Source organism: Prenolepis imparis, unplaced genomic scaffold (genome assembly GCF_030444845.1).
Source record: "Prenolepis imparis isolate NDT839.2.m4 unplaced genomic scaffold, iyPreImpa1.0 SCAF_3, whole genome shotgun sequence".
Classification (NCBI taxonomy): Eukaryota; Metazoa; Arthropoda; class Insecta; order Hymenoptera; family Formicidae; genus Prenolepis; species Prenolepis imparis.
The window spans coordinates 5,209,990-5,228,793 of record NW_028141161.1 but is presented as its reverse complement, the minus strand read 5'-3'; the positions used below and the strand labels follow the sequence as shown (position 1 = coordinate 5,228,793).

Genomic DNA, 18,804 nt, shown 5'->3' with positions numbered 1-18,804 from the left:
GATCGTAATATGCTCGTTCGCCTTTTTCCCTTCTCTAGGACCTCGGTCGCGGGATGTTTGGCAAAATCAACGTATTCGAGTTTTGAAGCACAAGAGTTCTTTATTTAACTTTTACTTTATAATTCTATGCGCGACTAACAAATTGGGTATGTCGACGCAGTTGACGGCAAACGCGTGACTTTATACAGAGTATCGTAAGGTTACAGAAATGATGTACTGTAGAGCTACGGTGGGATCTCGATAATGAGATGCCGTAGAGTTACGGTGAGATGCTAATGATGGTATGCCGCAATGAAGTTAAGAATTAAGGGTTTATATACCCATCAAATCGAGAAAAATCTGAGTGTCGTGTGCAATTCCCTTTTGGTGGGGATTTCTAAGAAAGACGTTTTCTTGGAATATGTCACAATAAATTGTACTAAGAGGTCACGATACGGTGACCCGCAGGAGCGAACGCTCTAGGTGTCAACTATCAATTTACGAGTTTTAGATAATCTGGACCGGATATCGAAGTTAGGCGGTGAGCTTGAGATGAGGAGCGACGATTCCAAGAAGTGTCTAATTTATTATTCTTTTGTGGTTTGAACGCTAGCATCCGATAACGCGAGGGAGATAACGGACGGAAGCGGCTTGTCACCTACGATCGGCACTTAATTACTTGCTGATTGTGAGCTGATTTTAGAGGGGTCTGCGCATAGATACATGTTAAAGTTTCTTGTAGTTCGCCAAATATTCATTTGTACGTTTATGGAATCATTTCTTATATAATTTATTTTATGTTATTAATTGGAATTCTTAATGATTGATAATTTATAATAAAACTTGAGTTTAATGCAATAGGGTAAGATTAAGTTATTTCTAAATTATAGAATTATGATTCCATAACGTAATATCGAGACTTTCTTGTTCTCGTTTGACTTAATTCTGTAATAAAATATTCTCTTTAATTATATCCACTTGGGCCTTATTTATAAGTCTCTTCATTTAATAATTTACTCAATAAATCTTAATAATCTTGGGTTCGTTATCGAAATCATTTAATGACTGAAATAAGGCTTCGTAAATATAATTGCGGATGAAATCTTAAAATATTAAGTGTTTGAACACTTTTAGTAATTCATCGAATGCTTGTCGCAGGCTTGTCGTTACAATGCATCGCAAGATAAGGAATTTATGGAACCTTCCTCATAATAATTCTGTCAGTGATTAAAATACTTCTAAAACTCATTACTATAAGTCTTAAATCGTTAAGTAAAGTTCGACAAGTTATTATGTTTCTGATTTCATAAATAATATTATTATATTGTTTAATTAATATTGAATATTCATATATAGGTGGGTTAGTCATGATTAAAATATATTCTTATTGCTAAGGGTTAGTTTCATATAATAATAACTGGTTAGTTGAAGTATACTGTCACGTCTGGGTGATCTCCCTTCTCTCTCTATGCCTAGGCTAGTGAGAAAACGGGCGCTCTCTATTTTTGTGAGGCAACCTGCTTACACCGGCTATACCTCTGGGACGCCGAGAGCTAGGACCGAAGTTACGGATCTAGGGAATGTTGTAGGTCACAGGAGTGGGGTATTAGTTACTAGTTGGGAGTATCGAATCTATTAGCGATATCTTCGATGTCGTTTAAAATAGTTATGACTTGATTGAAAGTTATTTTACCATTCAAATATTCATAGATCAAATTGAGTATTAATTGGTAAATTGTATTGCAAATTAAGCCTTGAAGTTGTTTATTCATCTGGATAATAATAATTCAGGGGCTAATTAATAAAATGAATTTGATATTTATTTAATCGTCTGTGAATTCGACGCTTATTTGAGCACCAGGGATATGAAGATTATCTAAGCAGACTATGAGTTGATCGATATCAATAGTTCCTTCTAAAACGTCAGTTAGTAGCCCGATGATTATATTTATAATTGAATTTGCATCATCGTTTGTTAATCCTTGGACGTCTAATTCAGTAGATCTGGGTAGCATTTGAATTAATTGGTAGAGGCAATGATGAGAATAATATATTTATAATGAGTTAGATAAGGATTATCGTGAGATAACATGAAGGGGAACTAGAGGGAGTGAGATATCAATATCCGATACGTCTATTCATTTGGGTTTAAATATGAATTCAAAAGGAAGGTCTGGGGGTACGGAGAATGTCTTCGGGCAAGTATGATGAATGCCTCGTCGACGATGGAGATACGCAGGGTGTTGATGGGAGGTTTGTCGTCGGGCAAGTATGATGAATGCCTCGACAACGACGGGAAGTAGGGGAAAAGGCAGAGAGTTGCTTGTGTGCTTACGGTAGAAGTATGCGTTGCAACTATAGGTAAAATGAGGATTGGACCACGTCCAGAGTGAAATTAATTCCGGAATTCTGGTTAAGAATCCTTATGCGATATCTTTCTCCTGTTATCGATTTTTATTAGGTGAGAGAAGGTAATGAGGAGTTGTCTTCGGGCAAGTATGATGAATGCCTCGTCGACGATGGAGATACGCAGGGTGTTGATGGGAGGTTTGTCGTCGGGCAAGTATGATGAATGCCTCGACAACGACGGGAAGTAGGGGAAATGGTAAAGAGTCGTCTGGACCTACGAAAGGTACGTCCAACGGCTAGAGGTAAAATGCGGTTTGGACGACGTCCGAGTGATACCAGGAGTATTGTTTCTACGTTAATGTTGCTAAATTCTGATATTGATACCTTGAATAATTATGAAAAGGTAGTTGGATTCTGATTTGATAAATACTGATTGACAACGGGAAACTGTTAGCTGCATGCAATGCTTAACAGTGGATTTCGTTTATTTGTTTTAGGAGAAGGTAGTGATTGAAAGAGAATTGTCAGTCTAGAGTAACTTAGAATTAAAATTGGCGTGTTAAATAGTCTGGGTAATTATAAGTACTTACCTTGTGATAGACTGTGAACTTCAGGCAGTGGATCGTAATACGCTCGTTCGCCTTTTTCCCTTCTCTAGGACCTCGGTCGCGGGATGTTTGGCAAAATCAACGTATTCGAGTTTTGAAGCACAAGAGTTCTTTATTTAACTTTTACTTTATAATTCTATGCGCGACTAACAAATTGGGTATGTCGACGCAGTTGACGGCAAACGCGTGACTTTATACAGAGTATCGTAAGGCTACAGAAATGATGTACTGTAGAGCTACGGTGGGATCTCGATAATGAGATGCCGTAGAGTTACGGTGAGATGATAATGATGGTATGCCGCAATGAAGTTAAGAATTAAGGGTTTATATACCCATCAAATCGAGAAAAATCTGAGTGTCGTGTGCAATTCCCTTTTGGTGGGGATTTCTAAGAAAGACGTTTTCTTGGAATATGTCACAATAAATTGTACTAAGAGGTCACGATACGGTGACCCGCAGGAGCGAACGCTCTAGGTGTCAACTATCAATTTACGAGTTTTAGATAATCTGGACCGGATATCGAAGTTAGGCGGTGAGCTTGAGATGAGGAGCGACGATTCCAAGAAGTGTCTAATTTATTATTCTTTTGTGGTTTGAACGCTAGCATCCGATAACGCGAGGGAGATAACGGACGGAAGCGGCTTGTCACCTACGATCGGCACTTAATTACTTGCTGATTGTGAGCTGATTTTAGAGGGGTCGCATAGATACATGTTAAAGTTTCTTGTAGTTCGCCAAATATTCATTTGTACGTTTATGGAATCATTTCTTATATAATTTATTTTATGTTATTAATTGGAATTCTTAATGATTGATAATTTATAATAAAACTTGAGTTTAATGCAATAGGGTAAGATTAAGTTATTTCTAAATTATAGAATTATGATTCCATAACGTAATATCGAGACTTTCTTGTTCTCGTTTGACTTAATTCTATAATAAAATATTCTCTTTAATTATATCCACTTGGGCCTTATTTATAAGTCTCTTCATTTAATAATTTACTCAATAAATCTTAATAATCTTGGGTTCGTTATCGAAATCATTTAATGACTGAAATAAGGCTTCGTAAATATAATTGCGGATGAAATCTTAAAATATTAAGTGTTTGAACACTTTTAGTAATTCATCGAATGCTTGTCGCAGGCTTGTCGTTACAATGCATCGCAAGATAAGGATTTATGGAACCTTCCTCATAATAATTCTGTCAGTGATTAAAATACTTCTAAAACTCATTACTATAAGTCTTAAATTGTTAAGTAAAGTTCGACAAGTTATTATGTTTCTGATTCCATAAATAATATTATTATATTGTTTAATTAATATTGAATATTCATATATAAGTGGGTTAGTCATGATTAAAATATATTCTTATTGCTAAGGGTTAGTTTCATTTAATAATAACTGGTTAGTTGAAGTATACGCTCAGGGGTCTCGGATGACGTTTGATTGGTCGGATCGCTAGTTCCTGGTAGCGGCTAGTTAGAACTAGATAACTGGAGACCCTAGATTTGGTATGGTTAGTAATTAATAATATAAATGCTTGATTTTAGTCTAAACAATTATATGTAAAGAGGAAAATCATTAATTATCCTTAAATTTTAAGTATTGGCGCAGGAAAAACAGTAGCGCGCAAAAATAGGGTTTCGCGAAAATGACGGGACGTTACACCTCCCCCCTTATTTAAGAACAAATTGCGATGTATTCGAAGGAATTTGTTCGAGATCTTTTAAACGATCTCTTAAATTCTGATATGAATTAATATCAGAAACATTATTAGTAGTTGCTGATTCGATGTTGGATGAGGCATTATCATTTGGTCTTGAAAACCCATTAATGATTACGGTAGGTTCCCTGGAGAGGTCTTCAGGAGCAGAAGGTGACGGTGGTCCCTTGGCTGGTTTTTTATTATCGGTCTTATCGACAGGTCCTCGTGCGAGATGAAGTAGTAGATGAGTGAGAGAGCTCCAAATGGCTCCAACCAAATGCATGCTCCATCCATAGGCGGAATGTAAGGCATAACCGTGAATAGCTGTATCGACGAAGACTTTTATGATGCGAATAATTATTAGAATGCCAAGGATTCCAGCAGTTGCGGATCCGAATGAAATAAATCCGGTCCATACTCGTGAGGCGGCACTCTCGGCAATTTTATTGAGAGAGGCTTTGTCCAATAAATTATACATGGAGACAGCGTCGGAGTTAATGGAGTATCCCGTAATTCCTCTTGCAATTGTATTTAGAAGAGCGGGTTTCTCTGCGGGGAACATAATGTGATCCCTCAGTTTTTCTATATCTTCTTCGGAGTATATTCCGCTGACAGCGAGGGCTCCTGGCGTCAAATAGTCCCAGGTTAATGTCGTCATTGGTTTTAATTGTTGCGGAGGTAACTGTCTGATTTGAGGTTCAGGTGTAAATTGAACCCATGTATCCTCGATACGGTACATAGTTGGTAATTCAAAACTGCATTCCCTTTGATTTCCATATTTAGAAATTATCCGGGATTTCGGGGTGAGAAACAAGGAAGTGTTGCGGGTGGTTACAGGTAATTCCGTGTAACATTCCTTTGTTTTCCTTACTACAACATCTACAGGTATGCATTTGACGATGTGCGTGGTTTCCCCGGTTGTAACTGCCATATAGCCGGGTCCTTTCATAAGGCGATATGCGAATTCATCTGGTTGAAGAGTAGCGAAAGACAGGGCGTTGGTGATTACCTGTCTTTCTAATTCGCATTTTTGTTGCATAACATTATAATATAATGAAGTCATTTGTTGTCGGATGTGTTTTTCCACATACACGAATTTAGAATTCATATATGTGAATATATCCAGGTTGTCCACGGGGATGATACCTCGGCTGGCGAAGGTATCGCCTTGCTTTGTCTCTAGGATAAAGAGCTTAGGGTGCTCTGTGCGAAATAAAGTGTATCCGCACAAGGGTTGTTCTTTTGTCTTCGTAAGTGCGAACGTGACGTCCTGCGTAGTCAGACTATAAATAATTGGAGAAAGAGGGTTAGTTGAATTATCTGTAATTTTAGTTGCTAAACCCTCATAAAGAACGTCATATTGATGGAAATTGCAAGCAGATGTTGGCAAGGATTTCCAATACGAGTATCCGTTTTCGGAATCGATGCAAAATCCTTCGCTCAAGAGACAAATGGTTCCGGATTTTAATATTATTTTTCCGGAGTTTAATTGTACGGGAACGTGCGATGTCCTCAAGGAGATCTTGATGACGGCTTGAACAACGACGTTGTCCCAGGTTCCGTAAGGGTCGGAGTACTGAGTGCCTTTGCAGGTTCCGTCGTTATTAGTGCGTCCGGCTAAGGTGAGACTGTGATAAGTAGTCTGATTAGCTCTTAGTCCGTGAATGATATTGCTATCTCCGAGAGAGAATGTTCCATCTTGGAATGCCCTTCGGCACACTGTATATCCGGTTTCGTGGATATAATCTGCCTTTCCGTTATGGACTATGGAGACATGCGAGTGCATTCCGCAGTGGTAAATTGTCCGTGATATTTCCACCTTGCACTGGATGACTTCTGCATGATTGTAGTCCGAGAGTTGTAAGAGTTGCATGTAGACGTCAGTCGAATTGGGTTTCCGTATATCAAGATTGCATTCTCCAACATCGAGCAACGATACCGAAGTAATATTCAGGTGTTGTCCGCCACAATCGAATCCAATAAGAGCGTGAATCGGATTAACGAGAACGAGAATCGCGAAGTACGACAACATGTCTGTAATAATGCATAGTGAAGTATATATATATAGATATTCTTAATCTAATTGTTCGTGTATGTGATATTGCTTTAAAATTATGATTATATGTGTATGTTTGTATTCCTATAGCTTTGTAATCAAGTAGGATATATATATATGTGATTATTATTGAATATATATATATTCTTATTCTAATTATACGTAAATATATATATATTGTTTTATTATTATTATTTTTTTTTTTTTTGTGTGCTTTTTGGGTTTTTTTTTCTTTATATATATATCTATATATATATATAGTATATGAGGTATCCTTTTGTCACCGAGTAAAGTATGGAATTATAATAGATTATATGCACGTTTTATTCTAAAATTATGAATATGTAAATTATTTTTTTCCTTTTTTTTTTTTATATATATATGCTATATGTCTTATAACTTTATTTTGCAACTGAGTAAGATATAAGAATTGTACTTGGGTATATATGTACGTTCTATACTTAAGATATATATATTTCATTAAAATTACTTTAATTAGATCAGTTAGAACCAATGCGTAGATGTTAATTATTTAGGGTGAAGCTTATCGTAGCGAGGAATATATACTATATTAACTTACATAGATGCTTAATGATAAAAAAAATTCTCTTCTCTCTTTTTGTTATTATTTTTTTCGAGGACGCTTTCGTATTTTGTTAGTTCTCTGAATCAGGCCGCCAAGCTGCGAGGGTCTGATATTGCATCCATATGTGTAGTTTTTCGCTGGGAAAGGTTGTGTTTTAACGTCTTTGGTAAGTTAGAAAGGGCGTGTCAAGTCGTAAACATATCATAGGTAGAAGTGTATGTGAGTAGAGGGGGAATGGGAGGAAAAAGAAAATGGTTTTCCACGTGCAGGTCAACGAAGAAGAATCGCACAGTCGCACTTTAGTTTTTGCAGTGGTAAGAATGTTGTGAGAAAAGAAAAATTTATAATGGAAATTGAAGTCCCGTATTCGAAAACGAGGGTGGTGATCAGGCGATTACCGATAATTCTGGTGATGGAGTTTGATAAGGAGAACGTAAGTAGTTATTCATGAATGTGTATGAGTCTGTTTTATTATTAATGCTATTACCTCTGATATTAATGATATTTGATATTTGCTTAATAATTTGGAACGGGGCGATCGAGATAGGGAAATATAATAATTAAGGGTTTTCTTTCTCAGCCCGACGTTATTCTTTCTGTGTATCAATACACGAAGAAGGATCGCGAAGATCGGCGAGTGAGAGCCGAAGAGAGACGGCGCTGGGAGGCTTTCCTGGAGGAGGAAGGGGATGATATTTTCTCCCTGAATAAATTATTTGAGGAATGGAGCGAGGAGGAGAGATTGTTCAGAGAGAGATTTCTGATCACCGATGAGATGCTCAGTAAGTTCTTTTAAAAAATTTTTTTTTTATGACGCGGTTTGTTAATATATAATTGATAATTCGATGTATGTAACCTTTATTTGTTTGTTAGAGGACGACTGGGATTGTGGACCACCGTGGAGGGTATGCTTGTGGAAGAACGTAGTGAAGATGAGTAGACTACGTGCTGAAAGAAGGGTGCAGAGAATGATCGATTTTGCGGCGCCGGTGAGGAGGTGTGAGGACGCGGGGTACGATGATTTTGAAGACGCGGAGTACCGTGAAGAAGTTTTACGCCAAGCGGGATTCTATAAGAATTAGGTAAGTAAGCTTTCTTTTACTTTGTTTTGCCTTGGGTTTATCTCATTGCTTGACATTACATTATTTTTGTGCATTGTTTCAGAACTGCCTTGATAGCGTCATCGATTCAGGTTATTCTGAAGAGCGCGCGCGCGATTGCAAACGTATATATTTTTAATAGTTCCTTTATAATAATTATTATCGCATGTATTTTACGTAATTATTAAAATTATGCTTATCGAGAAACTGCGTTATTTTATTTCATACTGCCTTCATAAGTACTTTATATACTCGTAAGATTAGAGGAAACACCGTAGAAGCATTTTATTGTTTATGATTAAGATTCATTAATTAAAATATATATATTCTTATGATTTAAATCCATATATATATGATTCGTAATAAGATTGAAAGAAGCTTAAGAATGCACTTTGTTATATTATTATCGTATTAATTATCGTATATATATATTTTATTATTATTTTTTTTTTATTATTTTTTTTTATTTATTAAATAGGACGAGCACTTTATTATCTACGATCAAGATTAAATAAATCAGATATTTGTCAGCCATATTTGCTTAAGACTAGTTATTTGTCGTAATGTAATTGTTTCGCCAGAATAATTATAGTAGTAAGATCGAAGGAAGCTATAAAGAGACATTTTATCATTTTATATATATAAGATTAAATAGATAGGACACTTTATCGTATTAGGATTAAATAGATAGGACATTTTAAAGTTACTTAAAGTATAGTATATTTTCCAAAATGTTTTCGTTCAATGTCTTCATCAAGTATTAAAATACTTAGAGTTAAAAGTAGTAATATAGAATGTATATTTTATATAATTTTAACGATATATTATCATTTAATATATATATATGTATTATCTCTATAAATTTGAACACTAATAATGATTAAATGCTGCGTATAATTTTCATATTACGTTTTAGACTGTACGTTTAACGAAATGTAGTATAACTAGTTACTGTATCTCCTAATTTTAGTTAATTACGCGGAATTGCATTTGCCTTGGACTTAAGTATTTATAAGGTTATAATAAAGATATAATTTATTCTACACTTTGTTATAGATTAGTGATTTATTTAGTTAATAAATGTTAAGCTAGAGACCGTTTATAGAATTGTCTTAGTTATGACTAGATAACTCATCAAGGTTATAATATAGGTTACATAGGAGTATGTAAATGTTAGAAAATAGATTTTGTTTTAGTAAATAGATTATTTGGTTATTAGGTTGGGGTTCTCAATTCAATTTCGAAGCCAGTGTCGTTATCGTACACCGAGAGGTAAAGAACATCCAGGGTAGCAGTGTCCAGAACTAGAAGTGCGATTTTGTTAGAATAGTATGTTTTAAAGGCGTTCATGAATTCTATATAAGCGATAAAGCAATCGTTACATTGTAAAACAGAGCGTTTTTCTATGGCTATTTCGCTGCTGCAGATTTGACAGTCGGCAGGGCTCATATCTCCGTCTATAACTCCGTGACCAATTATATGTTTATAACCCTTTGGGGTTGTGCGGTTATAGCATTTAATACAAAGTCTATTGCCACTTTCTTCAGCTTGGTAGCCAGATATTCGTAGGCATTTTATTTCATATAATTCTGGAAAGTGCTTTAACAAGGGATGTGGGTTGTATTTAAAATTCTTCCCGATGCACATTTTGCAATTAGTAAGTATAGCGTTAGTATTTATTGTTGTTAAAGTTTTTTTTTTATGCGTATAAAGTAGAAATATTTAGTACGGTTGCTGCATTTAAGCAGAAATTAAGATGGTTTATTGGAAATGGAAAATTTGTTAATTAGTTAATTAATAAAAGATGTCAGGTGATCCGTAAAACAGTGTTGATAAAAAGGAGAACTGTTTCCACCTGAAGTTGATCCGGGGCCTTAGGGGCAGTTCGTAGTCACAGACGATGGAGAGCTGTTAAAGAGGATAACTGCTTTAGGCCCTGGAATAATGTTTCGTTGGCGCTGCCAACATCTGTAAACAAAGATGATACATGTTATTTTATCCTGGTTCAACATGTGCAATTTTTAACTTGTTAACGTGAACAATTCTGGGTTTATTTTTGACTAATAATTTGACGTTGCACTGCGGTAGAACTTCTATAATTTCATGGGGTCCGGTATATTGGTCGGCGAATTTTCCTTTTGCAGGTTCCTTTAGTAAAAATACACGTGATCCTACTTGAAAATTTTGTTCGTTAACTTTTCGATCGTAATAATGTTTACTTCGTTCTTTAGAGTTTATGAGGTTTTTGCGTGCGTCTTCTTGTGTGTCATGTATTCTGTTAAATAAATCAGTCAGATAATCTCGATAGGTAGTCTCTAGATTTCCTTCGACAGGTGGGTGAGCGGAGGGTAATCGGGCTATTCTACCGAAGATTAACTCAAATGGTGGGTATTTAGTTCCTTCATGAACACTAGTGTTATAAGAAAACATTGCCATGTTAATATGACTATCCCAGTCTCTCTCTTTCTGGACCTGAATTTTAAGATATTCTGTCAGTACATGATGTGATCTTTCAAGAGAACCGTTAGATTGAGGATGATAGGCGGTAGTTTTAAAGTGTTGTATATTAAACATTTTAGCTAAATTTCGTATGAGACCAGAGAGAAAATTAGTTCCTTGGTCCGTAAGGATGGCTTTAGGAGCGCCGTATATGCAAATGAAATTTCTAGTGAGTGCAATAGCAATGGATAAAGAATTAGCTTCTCTTAAAGGAACGGCTACAGAATATTTAGTCAATAAATCTTGCATAGTTAATATATATTGATTTCCAGAATTTGTTATAGGGAGAGGACCTACTATATCGAGAGCTACTTTGTCGAATGCGGCCCTAGGTGTATCTGTAATTACCATGGGTTGTCTTGTTTTTACACGTGTTAATTTCTTTAACTGACATTGACGACACCTCTGAATAAGATGCTGTATATCTTTTTTCATAGTGTTCCAATGGTAATAAGGTCTTAATCGGTTATAAGTTTTAGTTACTCCTTTATGACCACCGTGAGCGGAGGAATGATTCTCGATAATGAGCGTTTCGCGTTCTTCGGCAGGGGGAATTCGAACTAAGTTTTCGCAGACTGTAATGTGGATGGGTAATTCTCTCAAAAATTCTTGAATTTGGCTAATCACGTATCGCCATGGTATATCGTCGAAACGATCAGTTTTACTGATACTAAAGGAGGCTAAACGTAATTCGGTTACGGCATCTAAAAGGGAACGCATACAATTTTTTAACGTTTGTTGTTCTAAGCGCGAACGATTATTTAATCTTATAGGAATGGATATTAATGTTTTTGATTTAACTGTTTGTACATTTACTCTTTCAAACGTGAGGTTCTCATATACAGGTAGTAAATTTGCTTGTTGATATTCTTTAGCGCCGTTATCATAAGGAGTTCCATCCATTTGAATAAAAATTACGTGATCGTCTTTTTGTCTTAATAAACAGTCGCGGCTTTCGGTTACTAGAATTAAATCTGTTTCCCGTGGTTCTGCGAGTTGGAGTACTTCTTCATATATGTGATCTCCTTCGCGTAGGTCAATAACTGTTCTTCGTTTATTGTCGCCGTCTTCGCTGCTGTCGTCGTCACTGGAATATTCTTCTACTATTACGTCAGGTTCCTGAGGATGTGGATTAGGTGGAGGAGTCTTAATAACTTCGCAATAAATATTAGGGTTACTAGAAACAGGTTCGACTAATGATTCATTTGGAGGTTCATCATACTCGTGATTTACGAATAGAGGAATGGCGAGATTAATAAGTGGATTTCTGGATAAAGCATCTGCATTATTATTTAAACTCCCTTTCTTATATTGTATTTCGTATTCGTATTCAGCCAATTTTGTTCTCCATTTCCATAATCTGGAGGAAGGGTCCTTAATAGAATGTAACCATACGAGAGGTTTATGATCAGTAATAATAGTGAATTTCTTTCCGTATAAATAAGGTCGAAAATGATTGACGCAATAAACTATGGCTAAGCATTCTTTTTCGATAGTAGAATAATTTTGTTCGGCGTTATTTAACACGCGGGAGGTATAAGCGATAGGTAAATCTTTTCCGATTTGCCCTTGACTGAGTACTCCTCCGACAGCATATCCGGATGCGTCGGTTGTTAAAATGAAAGGTTGAGTGAAATCGGGATATTGAAGTATAGGTTCAGAGCATAAAGAGCGTTTTAGAATGTCGAAAGCCTCTATTTGCTTTTGTTGCCAATTAAACGTATTATTTTTCTTTAGTAGGTCTGTGAGTGGTTTAGCGACCTTGGAAAATTGAGGGATAAATCGTCTATAGTATCCAGCTAATCCTAGAAATTGTTTTATGTGTTTTTCATTTTTCGGAGGGGGAAATCTAACTATAGATGCTATTTTCTTTGGATCGGGCCTGACTCCGTCATCTCCGATAATATGACCGAGGTACGCTACTTCGTGATGTAGAAATTCGCATTTATCGGGTTGTAATTTTAAATTCGCGTTTCTTAGTCTTTGCATCAATTTATTAAATTTAATTTCATGCTCTTCTAGAGATCTGGCGTAAATAACTATGTCGTCCATATATACGAATAATTCATTACCCTGTAATCCAGAAAGAACGTTATCCATTAATCTTTGAAAAGTCGCTGGAGCATTTTTTAGACCGAAAGGCATTCTTTTAAATTGATAATGACCGTATGGGGTTGAAAATGCGGTTTTAGGGGCATCTTTAGGAGCCATGGGGATTTGATGGAAACCGGAGGCTAGATCGAGAACAGAGAAATATTTAGCGGATCCTAATTGATCTAAAATATCAGTTATATTTGGGAGAGGGTATGCGTCTCCTATGGTTTTTTCATTGAGACCGCGATAGTCGATGACCATTCGCCATCTTTTATTTCCCTGCGAATCTGATTTTTTGGGTACTATCCACACGGGGGAATTATAAGGGGATGTAGAATATTCGATTAAATTATTGGATAATAATTCATTAACTTGTTTATTGATCTCGTCTTTGTGGACAGGAGGAAATCGATATTGTTTCGTATGGATAGGGATCTCATTAGTAGTGGGTATGAAATGCTGAGTGGCGTTAGTAGCTCCGAGATTATCGTCAGGAAGATGAAATCTGTCGGCATGATTATGAATTAATGATTTGACATTATTGAACTCCTCGGAGTTTAAATGTTCTAATCGTAGAAGCTGCATGGTAGCAGATGTGCGATCGCAAGAAGCTTCGTCATTGCGAACTTCTTCGAGATATGAAGGGTTATTAATATATAAAGGAGAAGTCGTTACGAGCCCTCGGGTTGCAACGACTTGGGTAGAATTGTCTTCAAAATCTAATTGATCATTATGAATCACTGGGTGCCCTAAGGTTGCAGTGATATTTTCGTATCTAACCTTTTCATTGCATTCAGAAGAAGGACCATCGGTCGTCTCATTCCCTCGGGTTTTGACGACACCGTCTGGGATCGTGGATCCAGACGTATCCGCAAAGTCAAAATCTTCTAATTCGGCAGAAGGGACCTCTACGTGATAAGCACGGTCAGAGGTATTAATAATGGGTAGGTAAGCTTTACCGTTAATATTAGAGACTATAGCTTCTCCGAGATATACATCTTTGTTATACACGAAGCGAGGTATATATCCGTATGATTTATCTGGGTTAGTGATATTAATGAAAAAGGGCGAGACGGATCGCGGTCCGACGCGGAGAAAACTTGCCTCTGAGAATGGAATTCTAATATCGTCGTAATGTAAGCATCGATTTTTATAATCGATAGTAGCGGCGCGTGTTTTCAAAAAGGTGTTTCCTAAAATTCCATCCTGAGGAAAAGTGACGGTATCGGGAATTATATGAAAACAGGTAGGGAGACCAAGAAAATTTATAACAACGGAGCCTAAAGTCGGCATCACTTCTGAAGATAGTCCCTGAAGAGCTAGGACATCTTCTTCGCGAATTTTTATTTTTCGATCAAGACAGTGTCGTTTTATGAGATTTACTCCAGAGCCTGAATCGACCATGAAGAGGCAGTCTCCCTGAAGGTCTGGGGATGAAAGGACAACAGTGGGTAAGCTATGGGGTTTTGCTTTTTCTTCTATTCTTCCAATACTGGTGATAAGGTATGAGTCGGGCTTAGAGGTCGCACTGTAGTAACTGGTGCGCGTTGGAGAAGAGAAGGGCGTCCCGGTTGAGCATCGTTCCGGCGGGCGCCAATTGTTACCGGAACGCTCTGGGCGTTTCCCTGATTATTGTTACTGGTAGAAGGGTGAGGAGGGGAAGAATTATTTCCGAGGGAGCGTCTGTACGCGAGCTTGCGACATTCGTCAATAAGATGTCCGGGGTTTTTACAGTAGCGACAGATTTTCTCGGTAGGGTAATTAGGTCCGGGTTGTCCTGGGATAAGAGGTTTTATAAAGGGGATATTATTTCGTGATGATTTTGATAGAGAGGATTGTTGTGGATCATGAGTTATTGTTTGTTGCAATGGTCCGGATCTATTCGAGAAATCAGCGCGAGGAGGAATGTTAGCTCTATGCATGGACGTAGCCCGTTTGCGCGCATTTTCTGCTTCTAGAGTTTTTGATAATTTTATAGCAGTCTCGAGGACGTGGTCGAGTGAGAAGGCTCCTTCTAATTTAACTCTAATCAACAAATCAGTAGGGAGACCGTTAACGAAACTAGTACTAACACTACGGTCGATGGTATCTTTGGTGGATTCGTCGATATCTCCGTAACAGTCGCTTTCTCCGTCGATTATAGCTGCACGTAATTCTTTTACTCTGGCTATATAATCGAAAATATCTTCGTTAGGTTTCATATAGATGTTTGCGAGTTCACCGCGATACTGATCTACAGATTTATTTGGACCGAAAATAGCTTTTAACTGTTTTGTTAATGAAAAAACAGAGTTATATTCTCTTCCTTCTACTGCGGAGTAAGCATGTCCTTGTAATTTATTAATTATAAGTTGCACTAAGTAATGTTCGTGAATATTGTGGTATTAATTCGCGGGCACGTTCGCAGATTTTACTAAATTGAAAAACAGACATTTTGTGTCCGTCGTATTTAGGGATAGAATCGACTACGTCTTTAAAACGGATCGGAGAAGGTATGTCGACGGGACTAGTCGCATGAGTGTTTTCTGAAGGGAGGTAATCAAAATGAGCTCTTCTTTGATTGGATGCATCAGAAGTCAGACTATTATTAATACGTTGGTTTAAAATCTCTACTTGTCTGGGTAAAGCACTAAGGTGAGAGATTTGCTCAACTAAGGTAGTTAATATTGAGTCATGCTGGTCGTCTGATTTTTTTGTTTCGATTTCTCGTAATAGTGCTTTAAATTCGTCTGTCTTTTCCTGCAGTAATTTGTGTTGTTCTTTGAGTGATTTTTCTTTTTCTGTTAACATTTGACTAAAAATTTCAAGTTCGGATCGTGATACACCTTCCTCAGCCTCGGAGGGAGGATTAGAACTTTGCGATCGTGTAGTCGGCATGGCGCACTTACCTTAGAGAGAAATAAGAGGCTGAAAGAAAATATATTAATAAGATTAGTTACAGTGTTCGGTCGCTTAATCGGGACCGAATAGATGTCGAATTTTATAGATTTTGCGACGGGGATCTGTACGTTCAATTGTTTTGTAATCAGGATATTTGCATTCGAATTCTATTGGCGTTGGGTTGTAATCGATACTCTTATTTTCGTTAGATAGTGGTTCGGGGTCGTTTGTATTATTAGTTAAATTGTATAATTTGGTAAATAAGAGAAGGGGATTTTGGAAAGAGGAGATGGTTTCTTTGATCTGGAAATTAATCCTTTTAATTTGAACTCGACGCCCGCCTTTCCTGGGCATGAGGGAAAATAAAATGTATTTGAAATTTTAACTTATTTCTCAACTGTTGCCACACTCTTCGTCAGCGACAGTTGGTGTTGTTGCCACACTTCGTCAGCGACAACTAAGTCAAATCTCAAATCAAGATAATCATTTAGGAAAGGAATTGAATATAATTGAAAATTCAATCGTAATCGTCTGTTGCCACCCTCTTCGTCAGCGACAGCGATAATTGTTGCCACACTTGTCAGCGACAATTTGATCAAATTTCAAGTTACACTCGTTATTCACTTTCGATTTAAATTTTTAGAATTTTAACGCGAAAGAGGATTAATTCTTGAGACCTTTACACAGGAGGATCCTTATCAGTCCTTTAGGCAATCCCACCGCTGCCACCAAAGTTTTTGGATTGTCACGTCTGGGTGATCTCCCTTCTCTCTCTATGCCTAGGCTAGTGAGAAAACGGGCGCTCTCTATTTTTGTGAGGCAACCTGCTTACACCGGCTATACCTCTGGGACGCCGAGAGCTAGGACCGAAGTTACGGATCTAGGGAATGTTGTAGGTCACAGGAGTGGGGTATTAGTTACTAGTTGGGAGTATCGAATCTATTAGCGATATCTTCGATGTCGTTTAAAATAGTTATGACTTGATTGAAAGTTATTTTACCATTCAAATATTCATAGATCAAATTGAGTATTAATTGGTAAATTGTATTGCAAATTAAGCCTTGAAGTTGTTTATTCATCTGGATAATAATAATTCAGGGGCTAATTAATAAAATGAATTTGATATTTATTTAATCGTCTGTGAATTCGACGCTTATTTGAGCACCAGGGATATGAAGATTATCTAAGCAGACTATGAGTTGATCGATATCAATAGTTCCTTCTAAAACGTCAGTTAGTAGCCCGATGATTATATTTATAATTGAATTTGCATCATCGTTTGTTAATCCTTGGACGTCTAATTCAGTAGATCTGGGTAGCATTTGAATTAATTGGTAGAGGCAATGATGAGAATAATATATTTATAATGAGTTAGATAAGGATTATCGTGAGATAACATGAAGGGGAACTAGAGGGAGTGAGATATCAATATCCGATACGTCTATTCATTTGGGTTTAAATATGAATTCAAAAGGAAGGTCTGGGGGTACGGAGAATGTCTTCGGGCAAGTATGATGAATGCCTCGTCGACGATGGAGATACGCAGGGTGTTGATGGGAGGTTTGTCGTCGGGCAAGTATGATGAATGCCTCGACAACGACGGGAAGTAGGGGAAAAGGCAGAGAGTTGCTTGTGTGCTTACGGTAGAAGTATGCGTTGCAACTATAGGTAAAATGAGGATTGGACCACGTCCAGAGTGAAATTAATTCCGGAATTCTGGTTAAGAATCCTTATGCGATATCTTTCTCCTGTTATCGATTTTTATTAGGTGAGAGAAGGTAATGAGGAGTTGTCTTCGGGCAAGTATGATGAATGCCTCGTCGACGATGGAGATACGCAGGGTGTTGATGGGAGGTTTGTCGTCGGGCAAGTATGATGAATGCCTCGACAACGACGGGAAGTAGGGGAAATGGTAAAGAGTCGTCTGGACCTACGAAAGGTACGTCCAACGGCTAGAGGTAAAATGCGGGTTTGGACGACGTCCGAGTGATACCAGGAGTATTGTTTCTACGTTAATGTTGCTAAATTCTGATATTGATACCTTGAATAATTATGAAAAGGTAGTTGGATTCTGATTTGATAAATACTGATTGACAACGGGAAACTGTTAGCTGCATGCAATGCTTAACAGTGGATTTCGTTTATTTGTTTTAGGAGAAGGTAGTGATTGAAAGAGAATTGTCAGTCTAGAGTAACTTAGAATTAAAATTGGCGTGTTAAATAGTCTGGGTAATTATAAGTACTTACCTTGTGATAGACTGTGAACTTCAGGCAGTGGATCGTAATACGCTCGTTCGCCTTTTTCCCTTCTCTAGGACCTCGGTCGCGGGATGTTTGGCAAAATCAACGTATTCGAGTTTTGAAGCACAAGAGTTCTTTATTTAACTTTTACTTTATAATTCTATGCGCGACTAACAAATTGGGTATGTCGACGCAGTTGACGGCAAACGCGTGACTTTATACAGAGTATCGTAAGGCTACAGAAATGATGTACTGTAGAGCTACGGTGGGATCTCGATAATGAGATGCCGTAGAGTTACGGTGAGATGATAATGATGGTATGCCGCAATGAAGTTAAGAATTAAGGGTTTATATACCCATCAAATCGAGAAAAATCTGAGTGTCGTGTGCAATTCCCTTTTGGTGGGGATTTCTAAGAAAGACGTTTTCTTGGAATATGTCACAATAAATTGTACTAAGAGGTCACGATACGGTGACCCGCAGGAGCGAACGCTCTAGGTGTCAACTATCAATTTACGAGTTTTAGATAATCTGGACCGGATATCGAAGTTAGGCGGTGAGCTTGAGATGAGGAGCGACGATTCCAAGAAGTGTCTAATTTATTATTCTTTTGTGGTTTGAACGCTAGCATCCGATAACGCGAGGGAGATAACGGACGGAAGCGGCTTGTCACCTACGATCGGCACTTAATTACTTGCTGATTG

The 18,804-nt window shown here is 37.3% G+C and overlaps 1 protein-coding gene across 1 annotated transcript; it reads right to left on the bottom strand.

Annotated features, from left to right (window-relative positions):
* Window positions 1-4,615: 4,615 nt before the first annotated feature.
* On the bottom strand, window positions 4,616-5,837 carry LOC145934133 (uncharacterized). Its single transcript, XM_083034426.1, has one exon. The coding sequence runs from the start codon at window positions 5,750-5,752 to the stop codon at window positions 4,616-4,618; it is 1,137 nt and encodes a 378-aa protein (XP_082890552.1). The 5' UTR covers window positions 5,753-5,837.
* Between the last annotated feature and the right edge of the window lie 12,967 nt (window positions 5,838-18,804).